Source organism: Oryctolagus cuniculus, chromosome 3 (genome assembly GCF_964237555.1).
Source record: "Oryctolagus cuniculus chromosome 3, mOryCun1.1, whole genome shotgun sequence".
In the NCBI taxonomy this organism is placed as follows: domain Eukaryota; kingdom Metazoa; phylum Chordata; class Mammalia; order Lagomorpha; family Leporidae; genus Oryctolagus; species Oryctolagus cuniculus.
In genome coordinates this window covers 72,374,982-72,389,931 of record NC_091434.1, presented here as the reverse complement: position 1 = coordinate 72,389,931, position 14,950 = coordinate 72,374,982, and the positions used below count along the sequence as shown (strand labels likewise).

Genomic DNA, 14,950 nt, shown 5'->3' with positions numbered 1-14,950 from the left:
CAAGACCCTGGTTTTCACTTTCTTGGTCTTTTGTTTTAAAGTAGAAATTGCCTTAATCACAGACAAACTCAGCAAAACCTAGCTGTTTAAATTGAACTGGAGGATAGAAATTAGAGTATACTCTGAGTTGTGGGAAAGATGACCATGGAGCTAGGTTACAACACATCAGGGCCCAGAAGCAAGGGACCCTTTCATCCAGTGAATCAAGGAGCAGGACAGAAGCTGTGAAAGCAAAGTGGCTGCAGAGGGAAAGGAGACCCCTCTAGAACCTCTGCCTTCTCCTCAGGTAAAAGATGAAATTAAATCTGCAAGGAACTGAGAATTCTGCCTGACCTCGCCGCTGGTGCCAGTGTCACTGAGGACAAACTCAGACTAGCTTGCTGAACATCTGCAACTCTTGCCCACACTGACTCTCAGAGCAAACTTAAGGATAGTTCCAGGGGCTGGCACTGTGGCATAGCGGTAAAGCCTGCTCCACTTCCAGTCCAGCTCTCTGCTATGGCCTGGGAAAGCAGTGGAAGATGGTCCAAGTCCTTGGGCCCCTGCACCTGCTTGGGAGACCCAGAAGAAGCTCCTGGCTCCTGGCTTCTGATCAGCTCAGCTCCAGCCAGTGCAGCCATTTTGGGAGTGAACCAGTGGATGAAAGACACCTCCCTCCCTCCCTCCCTCCCTCCCTCCCTCCCTCCCTCCCTCTCTCTCTCTCTTTCTCTCTCTCTCTCTGCTTCTCTGTAACTCTGCCTTGCAAATAAATAAATATATCTTTTAAAAAAAGATGTGTATTTCAAAGGAATTGTGAAGATACCTGTGAGACTTAAAACTCAGCCCTCTTTCATTGTGATAATGTCTGGAAGTAAAATTAATGAGTAATTGTAAGTGCTTTGTAACATTCAAATGTGATAAATAAAATCAAGTTTTTTAAAGCCCACAAATAATTTTATTTCTGACACCTTAACCTCCCAATCCATCTGTGAGCATAAATATTACCTGAAATGATATATACCAAGACTTAAATAATGGAGTGATTCCTTCTCTATTCTACAAAATTATTTAATCTCGTTTAAACACAGCTATTCCTTGGTATCCCTGGGGATTTGTTCCAGGATTCCCTACAGATAACAAAATCCATGGATACTCAATTCTCTTGTACAAAATGGAATGGTATTTGCCCATAACCTTTGTACATCTTCAATATACTTTAAATCATCTCTAGATTATAATACCTAATATAATATGAATGCAATATAAATAGTTATTTTACTGAATTGTTTAAAGAATAGCAATGGAAGTAGTCTAAATGTGTTCAGTATAGGTGCAACTTACTTGTTGAATATTTTTGATCTATGGTTGGGTGAATCTGTGAATGTAGAACCCACAGATGAGAAGACCCAACTGTAAAGGTAGTAGGTAGAAAGAAGAAGGTGAAAAAAATAAAATGTTGCCACTCTAACATCTACTCCTCTGTCCCTCTCTTATCATACTCCAGCCACGCTGACCTCCTTGTTTTTCCCTGAATATTTTAGGAAAGAAAGATGATGGACAGAGCCTTGCCCTTTTTTGTTTTCTTTGCCAGGACCATTGCCCTCATCTACCCGAGTCACTAACTCCCTATCTTCAAGTCCCCTTCTTACAAAGGTGTACCTTGACCCTACTTTCTGGTATTGCAGTCTGCTGCCCCCAGCAGCTGGGACCTACTACCCTCCGTATCACAAGATCCTGCGCTCCCCTGTGGGATTTTTCTACCTTGCAACAGGAGAGACCATTTGCTTATTGCATCTATTGTCTGTTCCCCTCACTAGAATATTAAGTTTCACAGGGGCAGAAATCTTCACCTGTTTTGTTGGCTTATTTATCCTCAAAGCTTAAAACAGTGTTGGAAACACAGTACATACTCAAAAAGGACTTTTAGTGAGTAAATGAATATTGACCTCCTAGGAAAGAAATTTAGAAAAAAAAAATCCTCCAGATTTCACCCCAAGGTTGCTCTTTCTCACAAGCAGGATCTGTTCATAGGTCAGTTTTGTGACATGCTTTTCACTTTGATTTATTTGTCTCTAGATGAACGTCTGTAAGGGAGTCCAAAACCTTCAAGTAGAGCTACATTAGGGCCAATCTTGGCGTTTAAGTTCCAGAGATACTCAAGTTTATTACGCACAAAGCTAGACTCGAATTAAAATGTCAGTAAAAGAGAGACTGGATTTCTAATGAACAGAAATCCCATATCACAGCAAACCATATCCAGATAGTGAGGAAGTAATATCAAAGAAGGAGGATCCTTTCACTCACACCAAGAAACACCTCATTTGAAGCTGACCAAAATAAGGATGGTCAATTCTATTTATTCTGCAAATATTAATTTTAATTACTATGGGCTGATACTTAAAATTCAGGGCTCATTTGTGTAGTACCCATTAGAAAAGCCACTATATTAGGATTTCAATGGGGATATTCCAAGGAATGATGCTAACATTGAGATGCACAGTCCAAGAACAGAAGTTAATTTCCTACACAGCTCTGGAGGCTGAGAAGTCTAAAATCAAACAAGGCACTGGCAGATCTGATATCTGGGGAGGGCCTGTCTCCTGATTCATAGAGGGCAGCTTCTATTTGCATCTTCTTGTGCCAAAAGGGACACTAATTCCATTCATGAGGGTTCTGGCTTCATGACCCAATGCCTCCCAGAGGTCCTGTGTCCTAGTGCCATAGCCTGTTGCCCCAACAAAGATGCCACAGTCCAAGCAAAAATACCACCTGCACCTCCAGAATCTTCCTAATGTTCAAATCCAAGTAGTTTTCTTCTTTTGAAATCTTGCGATTATTTCTCCCATAGTTTCAAATTCCTGGTTTTAGTACAACATACCCTTTATGATTTGGCCTCTGACCCAGCATCAATCACACTTTCCATAGTCACTTGTCTCCTGTGAGTCTCTCCTGTTATATGGTGGGCTTTTTGAATATAGGAATTATATTTTTATCATTTTAGTATCCCCAGTGCTATGTCCATGGAGGTTCTTAGTAAGCGTTGGTTCAATGATTGAATGAATGAATGGAAATGTGATGTTGCTAAACCCTAATATGGCTGTTTCTTTATTCCTTCCTCAAGGACTTTGGCATTATGTTCCTGCACCACCTTGTAACTATTTTCTTGATTACCTTTTCATATGTCAACAATATGGCCCGAGTAGGCACCCTTGTCCTTTGTCTTCATGATTCAGCTGATGCACTTCTAGAGGTAAGAGATTTCTTTCATCTTTAAGAACATAAAATGCAGGGCTGGCGCTATGGCACAATGGGTAAAGCTGCTGTCTGCAGTGCCTGCATCCCAAATGGGTGCCAGTCGAGTCCCAGCTGCTCCACTTCCAATTCAGCTCTCTGCTAATGTGCCTGGGAAAATGGCAGAAGGTGGCCCAAGTACTTGTGCCCCTGCACCCACGTGGGAGACCTGGAAGAAGCTCCTGGCTTTGTCCCGGCCCAGCACTAGCCTTTGCAGCCATTTGGGGAGTGAACCAGTGGATGGAAGATCTCTCTCTGTCCCCTTCTTTCTAACTCTGCCTTTCAAATAAATAAATCTTAAAAAAAATAAAAAAGAAAATCCAGAATTGAGGAAGTACTCAAGATCATCAGTAGTCCTCTGTTATGCTATATGATGCTTAGGGACAATAGGACTGCTTTGAAATTGCAGGGTTTCTTTGTGGATTAAATTGGTGATAATGAGACTTTAATATAAACTTTAATTTTAAAAAGGCCATCATGTTAGCATTCTAGATTAATAGAACAATGGAAATCTTTACTACTTGACTCTTAAGGAATGTATGATTTCACAATAGAAAGACCATTATTTGAATAGGTTTTCTTTCTTGTGTAAAAAGTTTCATACTGATTTATATGGAAAAGGTATGTAGCTGTTTATTAAAGGGAGCTGTATATACCAGTGAAATTAAGTATTCATCATAATTCTTTGATATTATTTATTTTTAATGTCAGAGTGACAAAGATGGAAAGACAGAGAAAGAAAGGGAGACACATATATCTTCCATCTACTGGTTCACTTCCCCAAATGGCCTCAACAGCCAGGAGAGGCCAGGCCAAAGCCAGGAGCTTCATCCAGATCACTAAGTGGGTGGCAGGGGCCCAAACACTTAAGCCATCTTCCACTGTTTTATCCAGGTCATTAGCAGCGAGCTTAATTGGAAGTGAAGCAGCCAGGATATGAACTGGTGCCCATATGGAATGCCAGTGTCACCTGCTGCACCACAATGAAAGCCCCTCATCATAATTTTTTTTGCTAACACACATATCGCTCTAGTATTTTTACGGTGAAAAATGTATATGAATTGCAAATTATAAATAGAAATGTTTTCTTTGCATAAAAATACAAAAAGAGTGTGGAAATACTGGTTATATTAAAATAAATTTCTAAACCCTTATAGCTTAGAATTATTAAAGTGATAAGACAAATAAATAAATAACTAAAATATTCTAAAACATTTAAAATTCCTAAGGCAAATCTTGATCTGGCACTTATTCTTAATGATGTACAAAGTCATATTCCATAATATATGATTGAACAAAAGTTTTTTCACTTTATATTAAGAAATATATATAGCTGATCAAAATTAGCTTATAGTAATATAAATTCCATGTAGAAATGGGTCTTAGAATCTGTATTCTGATTTTTTGTTACTGTTGGACCACAATTTTACCTCCTTTGAAACATTTACTGTTGGGGCCAGCACTGTGACACAGTAGGCTAATCCTCTGCCTGTGGTGCTGGCATCCCATATGGGCACTGTTTCTAGTCCTGGCTGCTCCTCTGCCAATCCACCTCTCTGCTATGGCCTAGGAAAGCAGTAGAAGATGGCACAAGTCCTTGGGCCCCTGCACCCACATGGGAGACTGGGAAGAAGCTCCTGGCTCCTGGTTTTGGATCAGCTCAGCTCCGGCCGTTGCAGGCATCTGGGGAGTGAACCAACAGAAGGAAGACCTCTCTCTCTGTCTCTCCCTCTCACTGTCTGTAATTCTACCTCTCCAATAAATAAATAAAAATCTTAAAAAAAAAAAAAAGAAACATTTACTGTTACTGTGAATATAGAAATGCCCTCCAATGATCTGTTATTGCTCTATAAGCAGAAATCCTAGGCCATAAAACTTAATCTACTATAAAAGCAATTAAAATTTGAAGTAAATACAGTACTTATTAATTATACTGGTCCCTTTAAGAAAAATACTCCTCATACTCCAGATAAGTCAGGTAATCATTTGGCACTCTGATTTTCAAGTGATTCAAGCTCAACTCAATTCAACATATGTTAAAGGAGAATGTGATTAGCATATGAAAGTTCCCTGAAAATCGGTTACCATTTGTTTAAATATTAACTTTGCTTAGAAGTAGAAATCTACACAGCAACCTGAGTTTTGAAATCAATCCTGTACAACCAGCTGACCTTAATGCCTGTGGAAATGGTGGTTAGAGTCATGATTCAGAAAATATTAATTGAATTACCATCTATTACTTTTAGCCATTAAAAAAAAAAAATGCAGGAATCCCAGTTATGTGGCTTAAAGCAAATGTTCTTCACCACCTGGATTCTCTTTAACATTATAAAATAATGCTTGAGGCTGTCCAGTTGATGAGCTATGTCTACTGTCAGCCCTTCAAAATGAGCTCCACAGCCTTGGACATTTCGGAAGAGTCAATGCTTAATGCTTATTTGCTGAAGTCCAGTGAATGAATATAAAAGAAAAATAACATGGCTTACCTAGCCAGAAGAAAGCAGAAGGAGCACTTTCTTTTAACATAATTACATGTTACACCCAAAGTATTCGTGAAATTCAAAGCTGATAATCCTGGCTTCCACTCCATTAATAGATATCCCCCTTTGGAATACATTTTTTTTAAGATTTATTTATTTATTTGAAAGGCAGAATTACAGAAAGGCAGAGGCAGAGAGAGGGAGAGAGAGAAAGGTCTTCCATCCGCTGGTTCACTCCCTGGATGGCTGCAACAGCCAGAGCTGCGCCTGTCCAAACCCAGGAGCCAGGAGCTTCTTCCAGGTCTCCCATTTGGGTGCAGGGGCCCAACACTTGGGCCATCTTCTGCTGCTTTCCCAGGCCACAGCAGAGAGCTGCATCGGAAGTGGAGCAGCGGGAGCCCAAACCAGCACCCATAGGGGATGCCGGCGCTTCAGGTGGCAGCTTTATCTGCTATGCCACAGCACCAGCCCCTGCAATGCATTTCTTTCATGGCTCTGTGCTTTACTTTAAGTATTAAATTGTAACTTCTTTGGATACTGTCAACAATCTTTTTCAAGGTTGACTCAGCTGATTTAAATTTCCAAGTAGAAAATAATGTTATGAATTCAGAAGATATCGTCAGTTTAGAACCCTAAGTGCAGGTGCTGCAAACTCTGCAAAAATGTGAAAAGAGATCATCAAGCAAAATCGTGTTTTGTGTCTCACATGTTCTTGCTTAGATTATCTGTTAAAAAAAAATAGATTGTAGAGAAAGAGATGTAATTTCTCCCGCAGACTAATTTGTAACAAACAGTGTGGTCACTTAAATCACTGTCATAAGTTGTAGGCGTATTTCTCACAGATACTCTGACCACTAGTGACTTTCATCTAGAAAATGAGTCATTAACGTAACTGAAAATTCTACCTCAATGGATTAGTTGAAATAACATGATCTTGACACTTTCTTCATTTCTAAGTTTGTGAAAGTAAGCCAAGAAACTGTCTTCCCCCAGTACTCTCTCTGTCTGTTCAGAGAAAACCTGTAATTCTACAAAGAAAGGAAGAAAAATGCATAAAAGCTCCACATAGTCTCCACAAAGTTTGTGGCCCTGGTATGCTGAGCCCATTAAAGGTTTAAAGGATTATCCAGTGCTTTCTGTTTTGACCCGTTATGCCAAATTTCTGTGATGGTGCCTTTGGCTTGCTAATGTCATCTATAATGCAAGAATTTCTTATTTTTCTCTCTGTTTTCCTGAAATCAACCATATAATTGAATTTTTCAGGTTGCTGAATATTGCATTAAATCTGTGATAGTCAGTAGTTCTAGTTATGGCTAATGCTGCATTTCGCTCAACTTATGGGTAATTTATAAATACTGATGCGTGATGCATGACATTTCAAAGTAGCAGGCAATTTTATGCCCCTCATAAGTTATATCTTATAGGGAACTCATGCATATTGAAAGAAACTTTTCATTTATCAGCTTAACTAAATTAATATGTCACACTCCTTCCTTTCGCAGGCTGCCAAAATGGCAAACTATGCCAAGTTTCAGAAAATGTGTGATCTCCTGTTTGTTATGTTTGCCATGGTTTTCATCACCACCCGACTGGGTATATTTCCTCTCTGGTGAGTATGCCAGTCTTCTTGAATGACAGAGCCACCCCTTTTATGTAAGCTGGGAATTTCACTCCAAGCACGTAGTGAGAAGTTTAAAGGTAGCGGGAGAGGGACTCGAGAAACAGTCTGATATCTCCGTCCAGAAGAAAGTTGCACTCTTTATTCGTTTTCCACATGATGGTTCGGAAAGGATGAGGCTTCCCTAGGTCCTGTAGCCCAGAATACTGCTTGTCATTGGAGACACTAGAGTATGACAGACGCACCTCATCTGTGGGGGGTTGAATGAAGGAAGGAAGGAAGGGTGGTGCTTCTACAGGTTGTGTGTTAGGGACCTCCTCCGCCAGAGGTTCACAAAAAGCTGTTCCTGGACCAGCAGCAGCAACCGCACCTGGGAATGTCTTAGGCACCCACATTTGTTGGGCCTAACCCCTTGCTGGCCAAGTCAAAATCCAGAGATGAGGCTTAGCAATCTATATTGCTAAATCTTCCTGATGATTCTGCTGGTTTGCAAACCACTGTGCTGAGTAATTCTCCTCATCAGCTGTGTTTATAGCTAAAGCAGATGGAAGGTAAAACTCAAAAATAACCCCTGATATTGTCTCTGGCTCCTGAGTGTGTGGATGTCTTTTCTTGTGTTAAGAACTAAGGGAGAGATAGGACGGATTTTGATGGAATTTGACAGTCCTTTCCACAGAAAATAGGTCCACTGCCATTAATCTTTTTTCCTGGAAAGCAATGCTTGAATGAAGAAGGGAGGGGGGAAGAACCTCCATATTACACGAAGTCTTTCACTGCTCGTAGATTCTTTTTGCATTTTGAAAGACAGATTTGAATGGGGAATTGAAACAATGGAAATTGGAGAGCATAGAGAAATAAAAGGATGCAGTAACATCATGACTTTCCATCCTAGTAGAAAAAGCTGGAGTGAATAATATGTGTCACTGGGGTTCTGTTAAAGAAGTACACACACACACATTCACACATTCACACATACACAGCTTCTCCTTGAGGGTCACGGCCCTATTGAATGCTTAGTCATTATGAAATTCATTTCTAAGCAGCAGCACTGTGTGTGTACAACAGACATTTGTAAAACCTCATTATGGCTTAATATGATTGTGGGTAGGAAACGCTGAAAACAGTTTTACATATAATGTGTCCATAATTATTTCAGGGTTGGAGGTGCTTCAAGATTATTAGCAGAACTAGCATTAAGAATTTAAATAAAATTCAAACAAAACGCAGGAAATGCCTTCTCAGAAGAATGATAGAAAGCTTTTCCTGCTGAGAACTTGGTTTAAAGAAGTAAGCATCACTCTGCAGTACTTTGATCTGCTTACTGTCCAATCATGGGTGTTGCTATTGTGAAATTATTTTTAAAAAATTCTTTTAGACTGGGGAATCCTAGTTTTGACAAGGCACACTTAGGTTACCTGCTCCTCTGGTCTCCTCCCCTACTTCCTCTGTCCACGATTAAATTCTCCTGTTGGTTTCCTTGATCAGGGATCTTGCTTTGGAGATTAAAAACAAACATACAAAGTACCTTTTTAAATGAAACCCAGGTCTTTACAACTTCTAAACTAAGAACTAAGGCATTCTAAATTTATAAACTAACTTCTAAACTGGTTTAGAGTCCCATGAAGCTATTTGTAAATGTGTATATGTATGTGTCTGTGATTTTTGTCCTGGGGGATTTATGCTCCCTCCACTGCTCAAAAATGTACCTTCTGGAAAATAGGATGAGTGTGCCGCACCACTTCTAATGGAAAGCTCTCAAGAGAGCGGAGGTTTTAAAAAGGAAGTATGTATATATGTATGAGAGAGGAAGGAGGGAGGGCAGGAGAGTGAGTCCAAGTGCTGCCACACTTTGGTTCACTCCTCAAATGCCTGCAGTGGTCTCGCCTGGAGCAGGGCTGAAGTCAAGAGCTGGGAACTCAGTCTAGATCTCCCACCTGGATAGCAGAAACCCAATTGCTTGCGCCATCACCGCTGCTTCTCAGGATCTGCGTTAGCAGAACATTGGAGTCAGGAGCTAGAGTGGAGAATGGAACCAGGTACTCCAATTGTGGGAGGTGGGCATCTTGACAGATAGCCGAATACCTGCTCCCAACAGAGTGAAGAGTTTAAATATTTCGTCTTCAGTAGGCTTTTTCTTCTCAGAAAGCCGCTGTAATCCTTTCCACTATGCTACTTGTTCTCCTTTGTGTGTTCCCCGGAATTCCTCGTCATGATGCTCTGAATGTGGGCTGGCTGGTACAAAATATAAAGAATTAACAATTTTATTTAGCAGAGCATCCTGAAGTGAGCTTTTTAAGCTGCTTTCACATTGCTCTGTCTGTGATCTGATACACAGGAGTTGCTGCCAGATTAGGTCTCTGTTATCCTCAGTTTTTTGCATTTTTATGTTTTTATTTGTAATTATGACTTATTTTTATACCTAATTACCAAAGCTACCATTATTGCTGTTAGATTTCATCATACCATTTTCAGACATTATCCTACCCCAAATGAAGACTCTTTATGACATTTAATGTGATGCTTAGCCCTTCCAGCTTTATGTTACTTGTAAATATGCCTTTTATGCTTGCTCAACTCACCGAAGAAAAGTATTGAGCAGGAGGAACTCCTGGTACACTACTAGGGAATTTTTTTAGATTGCCCTCAATCCCCCAAACACTGTCTTCTGTGTAATTTTTCTACTGATAACTAAAGCCTTCCAATCGCTCTGTCATCTTGCCTACTGTTTCCCTGTATTGTTAAAAGGTATATGAAAAACTTGTCAAAGGTCTTTTGGAACTCAGGATTAATACTTTTTAAGGCATTCTTTCTACAGATAGAGGAGGGTCAAAAAATACTATGAAGCCCTATTTGAGGAGATGTTTCCAATTCACAGATTGACACGTCCAAGTACTTGGCTCATTTGCTTGGTCATCACTGTAGCAGTGAGCTTGTTAGTCTAAAATGCCTAGTCTCTGATCTCCCATATTGCTTACATCCATGGACTGTCATTCTCTAGGGTTTTAGTGGAGATTTACTGGTTACTTACTGTGTAACCAGTGTTTGCCTGGATGCTGAGAATTAAATTAGACCTAGGACTTCTCTTGAAGTACTTGCTGTTGAATTCCTACAGGTCCTCCCTTCAGGACTCTGGTTTATTTTAATCCGGGGAAGGAGGGCTAAAGACTATAAATTATTTTCTGGACTTTTACTGGACATGGGTAATATAAATTGATTATCAATATTGGAGTAATTTTGTTCCATATCCTGAGGAGCTCTGTTGGGAAAATAAAAATACATTGTACCAGATAAAATATGTATGAGAAATAGCCACTCATCTGTGGATGGGAAGGTGCACATAGAATGGACTTCATTTCTAATAAGAACTTCATAGACCTGTTTCTTCAAAGACATACTTCAGGTTAAAAATAAAAATGAACTCATTCCTTGTTCCTGCTATCCCTGTTTGTTTTCAACCAGTTTCTTTGGAATCACCAGCTGTACCTTCAGGTTACTGCTAACTGTATCTGTGTTCCCTAAAGAGCGATCTAAATGCTTGTAATTGGTGGGTTTAGCAACACCTGGCTCCTTCTCTGTTTTATCTTTGACCCATGCTCCTCAGAGACAGCATCCACCATGATCCTTTTTTCGAACCACACACCATTGCTCCATGCTTCTCTTCCAGCCACAGTACACCCTTCTGGAACAACACCACCCAAGAGAAATACCATTCAGTCTTCATGGTGATTTTGTATGTGAAAAGCAAAAAGGTATTATCTATTTAAATAACAGACCTGTTTAACTCCATGCATTCAAAATAATATTTTAACATACCAATGTTAAGTAATTAAATATTAAAATTAAAAAAATATTAACAATTACACTCTTTTACATGCCAAATCTTTGAAATCAGATATGTTTCATATCACTGTGTCTCTAAATTTAGGCTAGCTACATTGCGGATATTCACTAGTCATGTGTTAGCATATCGGAGAGTGCAGTTCTAGAAGAAAAAGAAAACCAATCCCACAGCTTTTGGCAGTGACCAGATTCTACACATTTACTGATGTCTGGGCATCTGGGTTGACATTCTTAGGTCTACTGTTTGCTGTTGTTCATGTGAGTCATTACAGTGCCGTGGCTAGCTGGGGCATTTGAATCAGAGTGCTGGGTTCATATCCTGTTTCACCCTCCATTAACAGCTTTGTCGTCTCATCCCTCAAATATGAGTGATGTTGCTATCTACCTAATAGGTTTTTGTAGCCATTAAAGTAGTTATTATCTCTATAGAGGTAAATAAAATATCATATTTATAGTAATTGTTAGGTCAGCACTGACTTTTCTTAAAAAGTTGAGATTTCCTATTTAGTAAGAAACAAAAGGTCTTTCAGGAATGAGTTACAGGAGCCAGGATTGTGCTACAGCAAATTAAGTTGCTGTTTGCAACACTAGCATCCCTTATCAGAGTGCCAGTTTGAATCTGGGCTACTCTAAACTTCTATTCTGGCTTTCTGCTAATGTGCCTCAAAATACAATGGAGGTAGCTCAAATGCTTGGGCCTCTGCCATCATGTTGGAGACTAGGATGGAGTTCCTGGATCCTGGCCTCAGCCTGGCCCAGACCTAGCTGTTGCCGCCATTTAGAGAGAATGGAAGAATCTCAATCTCTGTCTCTCTCCCTACCCCCACTTTTCCCTTTGAATAATAAATCTTAAAAAAAAAAAAAAAAAAGAATGAGGGGCCGGTGCTGTGGTGTAGTGGGTAAAGCCACTGCCTACAGAACTGGCATCCCATATGGGCGCCCATTCAAGTCCTGGCTACTCCTCTTCCAATCCAGCTCCCTGCTATGGCCTGGGAAAGCAGCAGAAGATGGCCCAAGTCCTTGGGCCCCTGCACCTGAGTGGGAGACCCGGAAAAAGTTCCTGGCTCCTAGCTTCAGATCAGCCTAGCTCCAGCTTTTGTGACCATTTGGGAAGTGAACTAGCAGATGGAAGATCTCTCTGTGTAATTCATTCTCTCTCTCTCTCTCTCTCTCTCTCTCTCTCTCTCTCTCTCTCTTTCTAACTCTGCCTTTCAAATAAATAAATCTTTTTTAAAAAGTTAGAAAAAATGCTAATAAGTCAATAAATTATTTGAAATGACTGAATAGTTCAGAGAAATATAAATGACAAAATTATTTTTAAAAAAATTTAACCTCACCATAAGTAAAAATAAATTCAAAATACACCCTCTGGACTAAACACAAGTCTTCTAGAAGCTAAAGCTGAGAGCTGGGATGGCAGAAGTCTCATACCATACACCTGGTGGTTCCTACCTGTGGCTGTGCATTGGATTCTTGAAGCGCAACTGAAACCCCAGTCCCTACCTTTGGAAACACTGATTTAATTGTTCTTGGTGCAGCCTGAGCATGCTTTTTGTTTCTTTGTTTGTTTGCTCGAAAGTGGGGGAAGGGGATCTTCCATTCACCGATTCACTCCTGAAGTGCCCACAAGAGTTGGGAGTGGGCCAGGGTCTAAGAATTCAACCTTGGGCTGCCTTGTAGGTGCCAGATACTCAGGTCCTTGAGCCATCACCTGCAGCCTACCATTATCAGGAAGTTGGAATTCCAAGTGGAGCCAGGACTTGATCCCAGGGCCTCTGATATGGGATAGCAGCATCCTTACTGCTGAGCCAAACACCTACCCCATAAACATGGTTTTTAAGGATGCTAAGGTGCAGCATGGTAACGAACCACTTTTCTAGTTCTCTGCCAGTGTCTGCATGTGCTTCTGCACTACTGTCAGAGGCATTCATATGGGGAAATGTCAACGCTGTAACAAGAAAAATGCAAGACATAGTACTAGAGCCTCATTTTTAAAAATTTACAAAGTTTGGCAAAACAAAGGAAGTTGCCCTTGTAGCAAGTTGTATCTAGGATGCAGTTATATGAGAGATTATTTCTCTGTTTTAATCTTTATAAAGTAAATATGCATTGCCTTTTAATTGAAAAATGTTAATTTAAAAAGAGGCATCCTTCTTAGATAATTAACCACATACTGGAGTAGAGATTTACATGTGTATTATCATGTTGATTTTAAAACATCAACTATGTTGCAATATATTTAACATGCCACAAAATTCACTCTTTTAAATGATACAATTCAGTGGTTTGTAGTACAGTCACAGAGTTGTGCAACATCACCACAATCACTGTTAGGATATTTTTGTAATTCCCAAAAGATACACCCATCAGCACTCACTCTCCATTCTTCCCTCCACCAGTCCCTGGCAGTGATTAATCTACATCCTGTCTCTGTGTATTTGCCTATTCTGGACTTTTTATATAAATGGCTTCATACAACATGGTCTTTATGATTGAGTCCTTTCAGTAAGTGTAAAATTTTCAAGGTTTATCTATGTGATGATATACATCAATATTTCACTCCTTATTGATGAATAATATTCTATCATATGGCTGTAGCATGTTTTATTTACTCATTCACCAAGTGATAGAGTGGCTGTTATGAACAATGCTACTATTAGCATTTGTGTACATGTTTTTGTGTGAACCCTGTTTTCAGTTCTTTTGGAATTAGGTGTACAGTTACACAGTAAGTTTAACTGTTTAAAGAGCTACCAAGCTCTTACAACATCACAACACTACTTTAAGGGTATAACACCATATGTAAGGATTTGACTTTCTCCATATCCTTGTCAACATTTGTCATTGTCTTCTTGATTATATCAATGCTGGTGGCTGTGAAGTGGTATTGTGCTTCTCATGTGCATTTCAAATCCTTGACCCATTTCAATTGATTTGTCTCTTTATTATTGTGAGAGTTTGTTATTTATATATCCGATCACAGTTCCCTTGCAAAATGTAAAACTTACAAATATTTTCTCCCCTTCTTGGGGTTATCTTCTTACTTCCTTGATGGTATTTTTTAATGCTCAACATTTTTAAATTATGATATTTATTTATTCTTTTGTCACTTGTGTTTTTGATGTTGAATATAAGAAACCATTGCTACATCCAACATCACGAACATTTATCCCTGTGCCTTTTTCCAGAGAGTTTTATAGTTTTAACTCTTTGATTAGGTCTGTGTTTTGCTTTGAGGTAGATTTTGTATACAGTGGAAGGTAGGGATCTGGTTTCATTCTTGTGTGTGTGGAATCATCCCCATACCATTTCTTGCCTTGTTACTGTTTTTATTATGATCATCTTCCCAAAACTCCAATGACTCAAGCTCGTTTTGGTGCCATTCCACATTCACTACCTTTGAATTCATTTCTCCCTCTTGGAATCACCCCACATTGTATCCAGGGCTTGCTTCCTAGAGTGAGTCATCTGTCCTGTGTGGGAAACGCTTCGTCATGTCTCACAAAGCCAGGAAGGCAGACCCATTCTTACAGTGCTCTCCCCTTCTCTCCAGGCTGGGCTGCTGTCCAGGCCAGTGGTGATCATTTCTCACCGGAGGACATTTGAGGTGCACACCTCCACACGTTCCCATGCAGGACATCACAAGAGATCTGTCCTCATTGTTCCTTCCTGATGGCGCCATCGTCCTCTGTGGGTCACCCCAGCCAATGCCTGGCCTTGCTATTCCCAGGACATGACTTAG

General features: G+C 39.9%; 1 protein-coding gene across 2 annotated transcripts in view; it reads left to right on the top strand.

The window, feature by feature from the left end:
* The window catches only part of CERS6 (ceramide synthase 6), a 341,168-nt gene that overhangs the window by 273,667 nt on the left and 52,551 nt on the right, over positions 1-14,950 (top strand). For both annotated transcript variants that reach the window (XM_017343213.3, XM_051848533.2), the window contains exons 7-8: positions 3,101-3,229; positions 7,253-7,359. In XM_017343213.3, the coding sequence (XP_017198702.2) occupies positions 3,101-3,229; positions 7,253-7,359 (236 nt within the window). The remainder of the gene's footprint in view (positions 1-3,100; positions 3,230-7,252; positions 7,360-14,950) is intronic.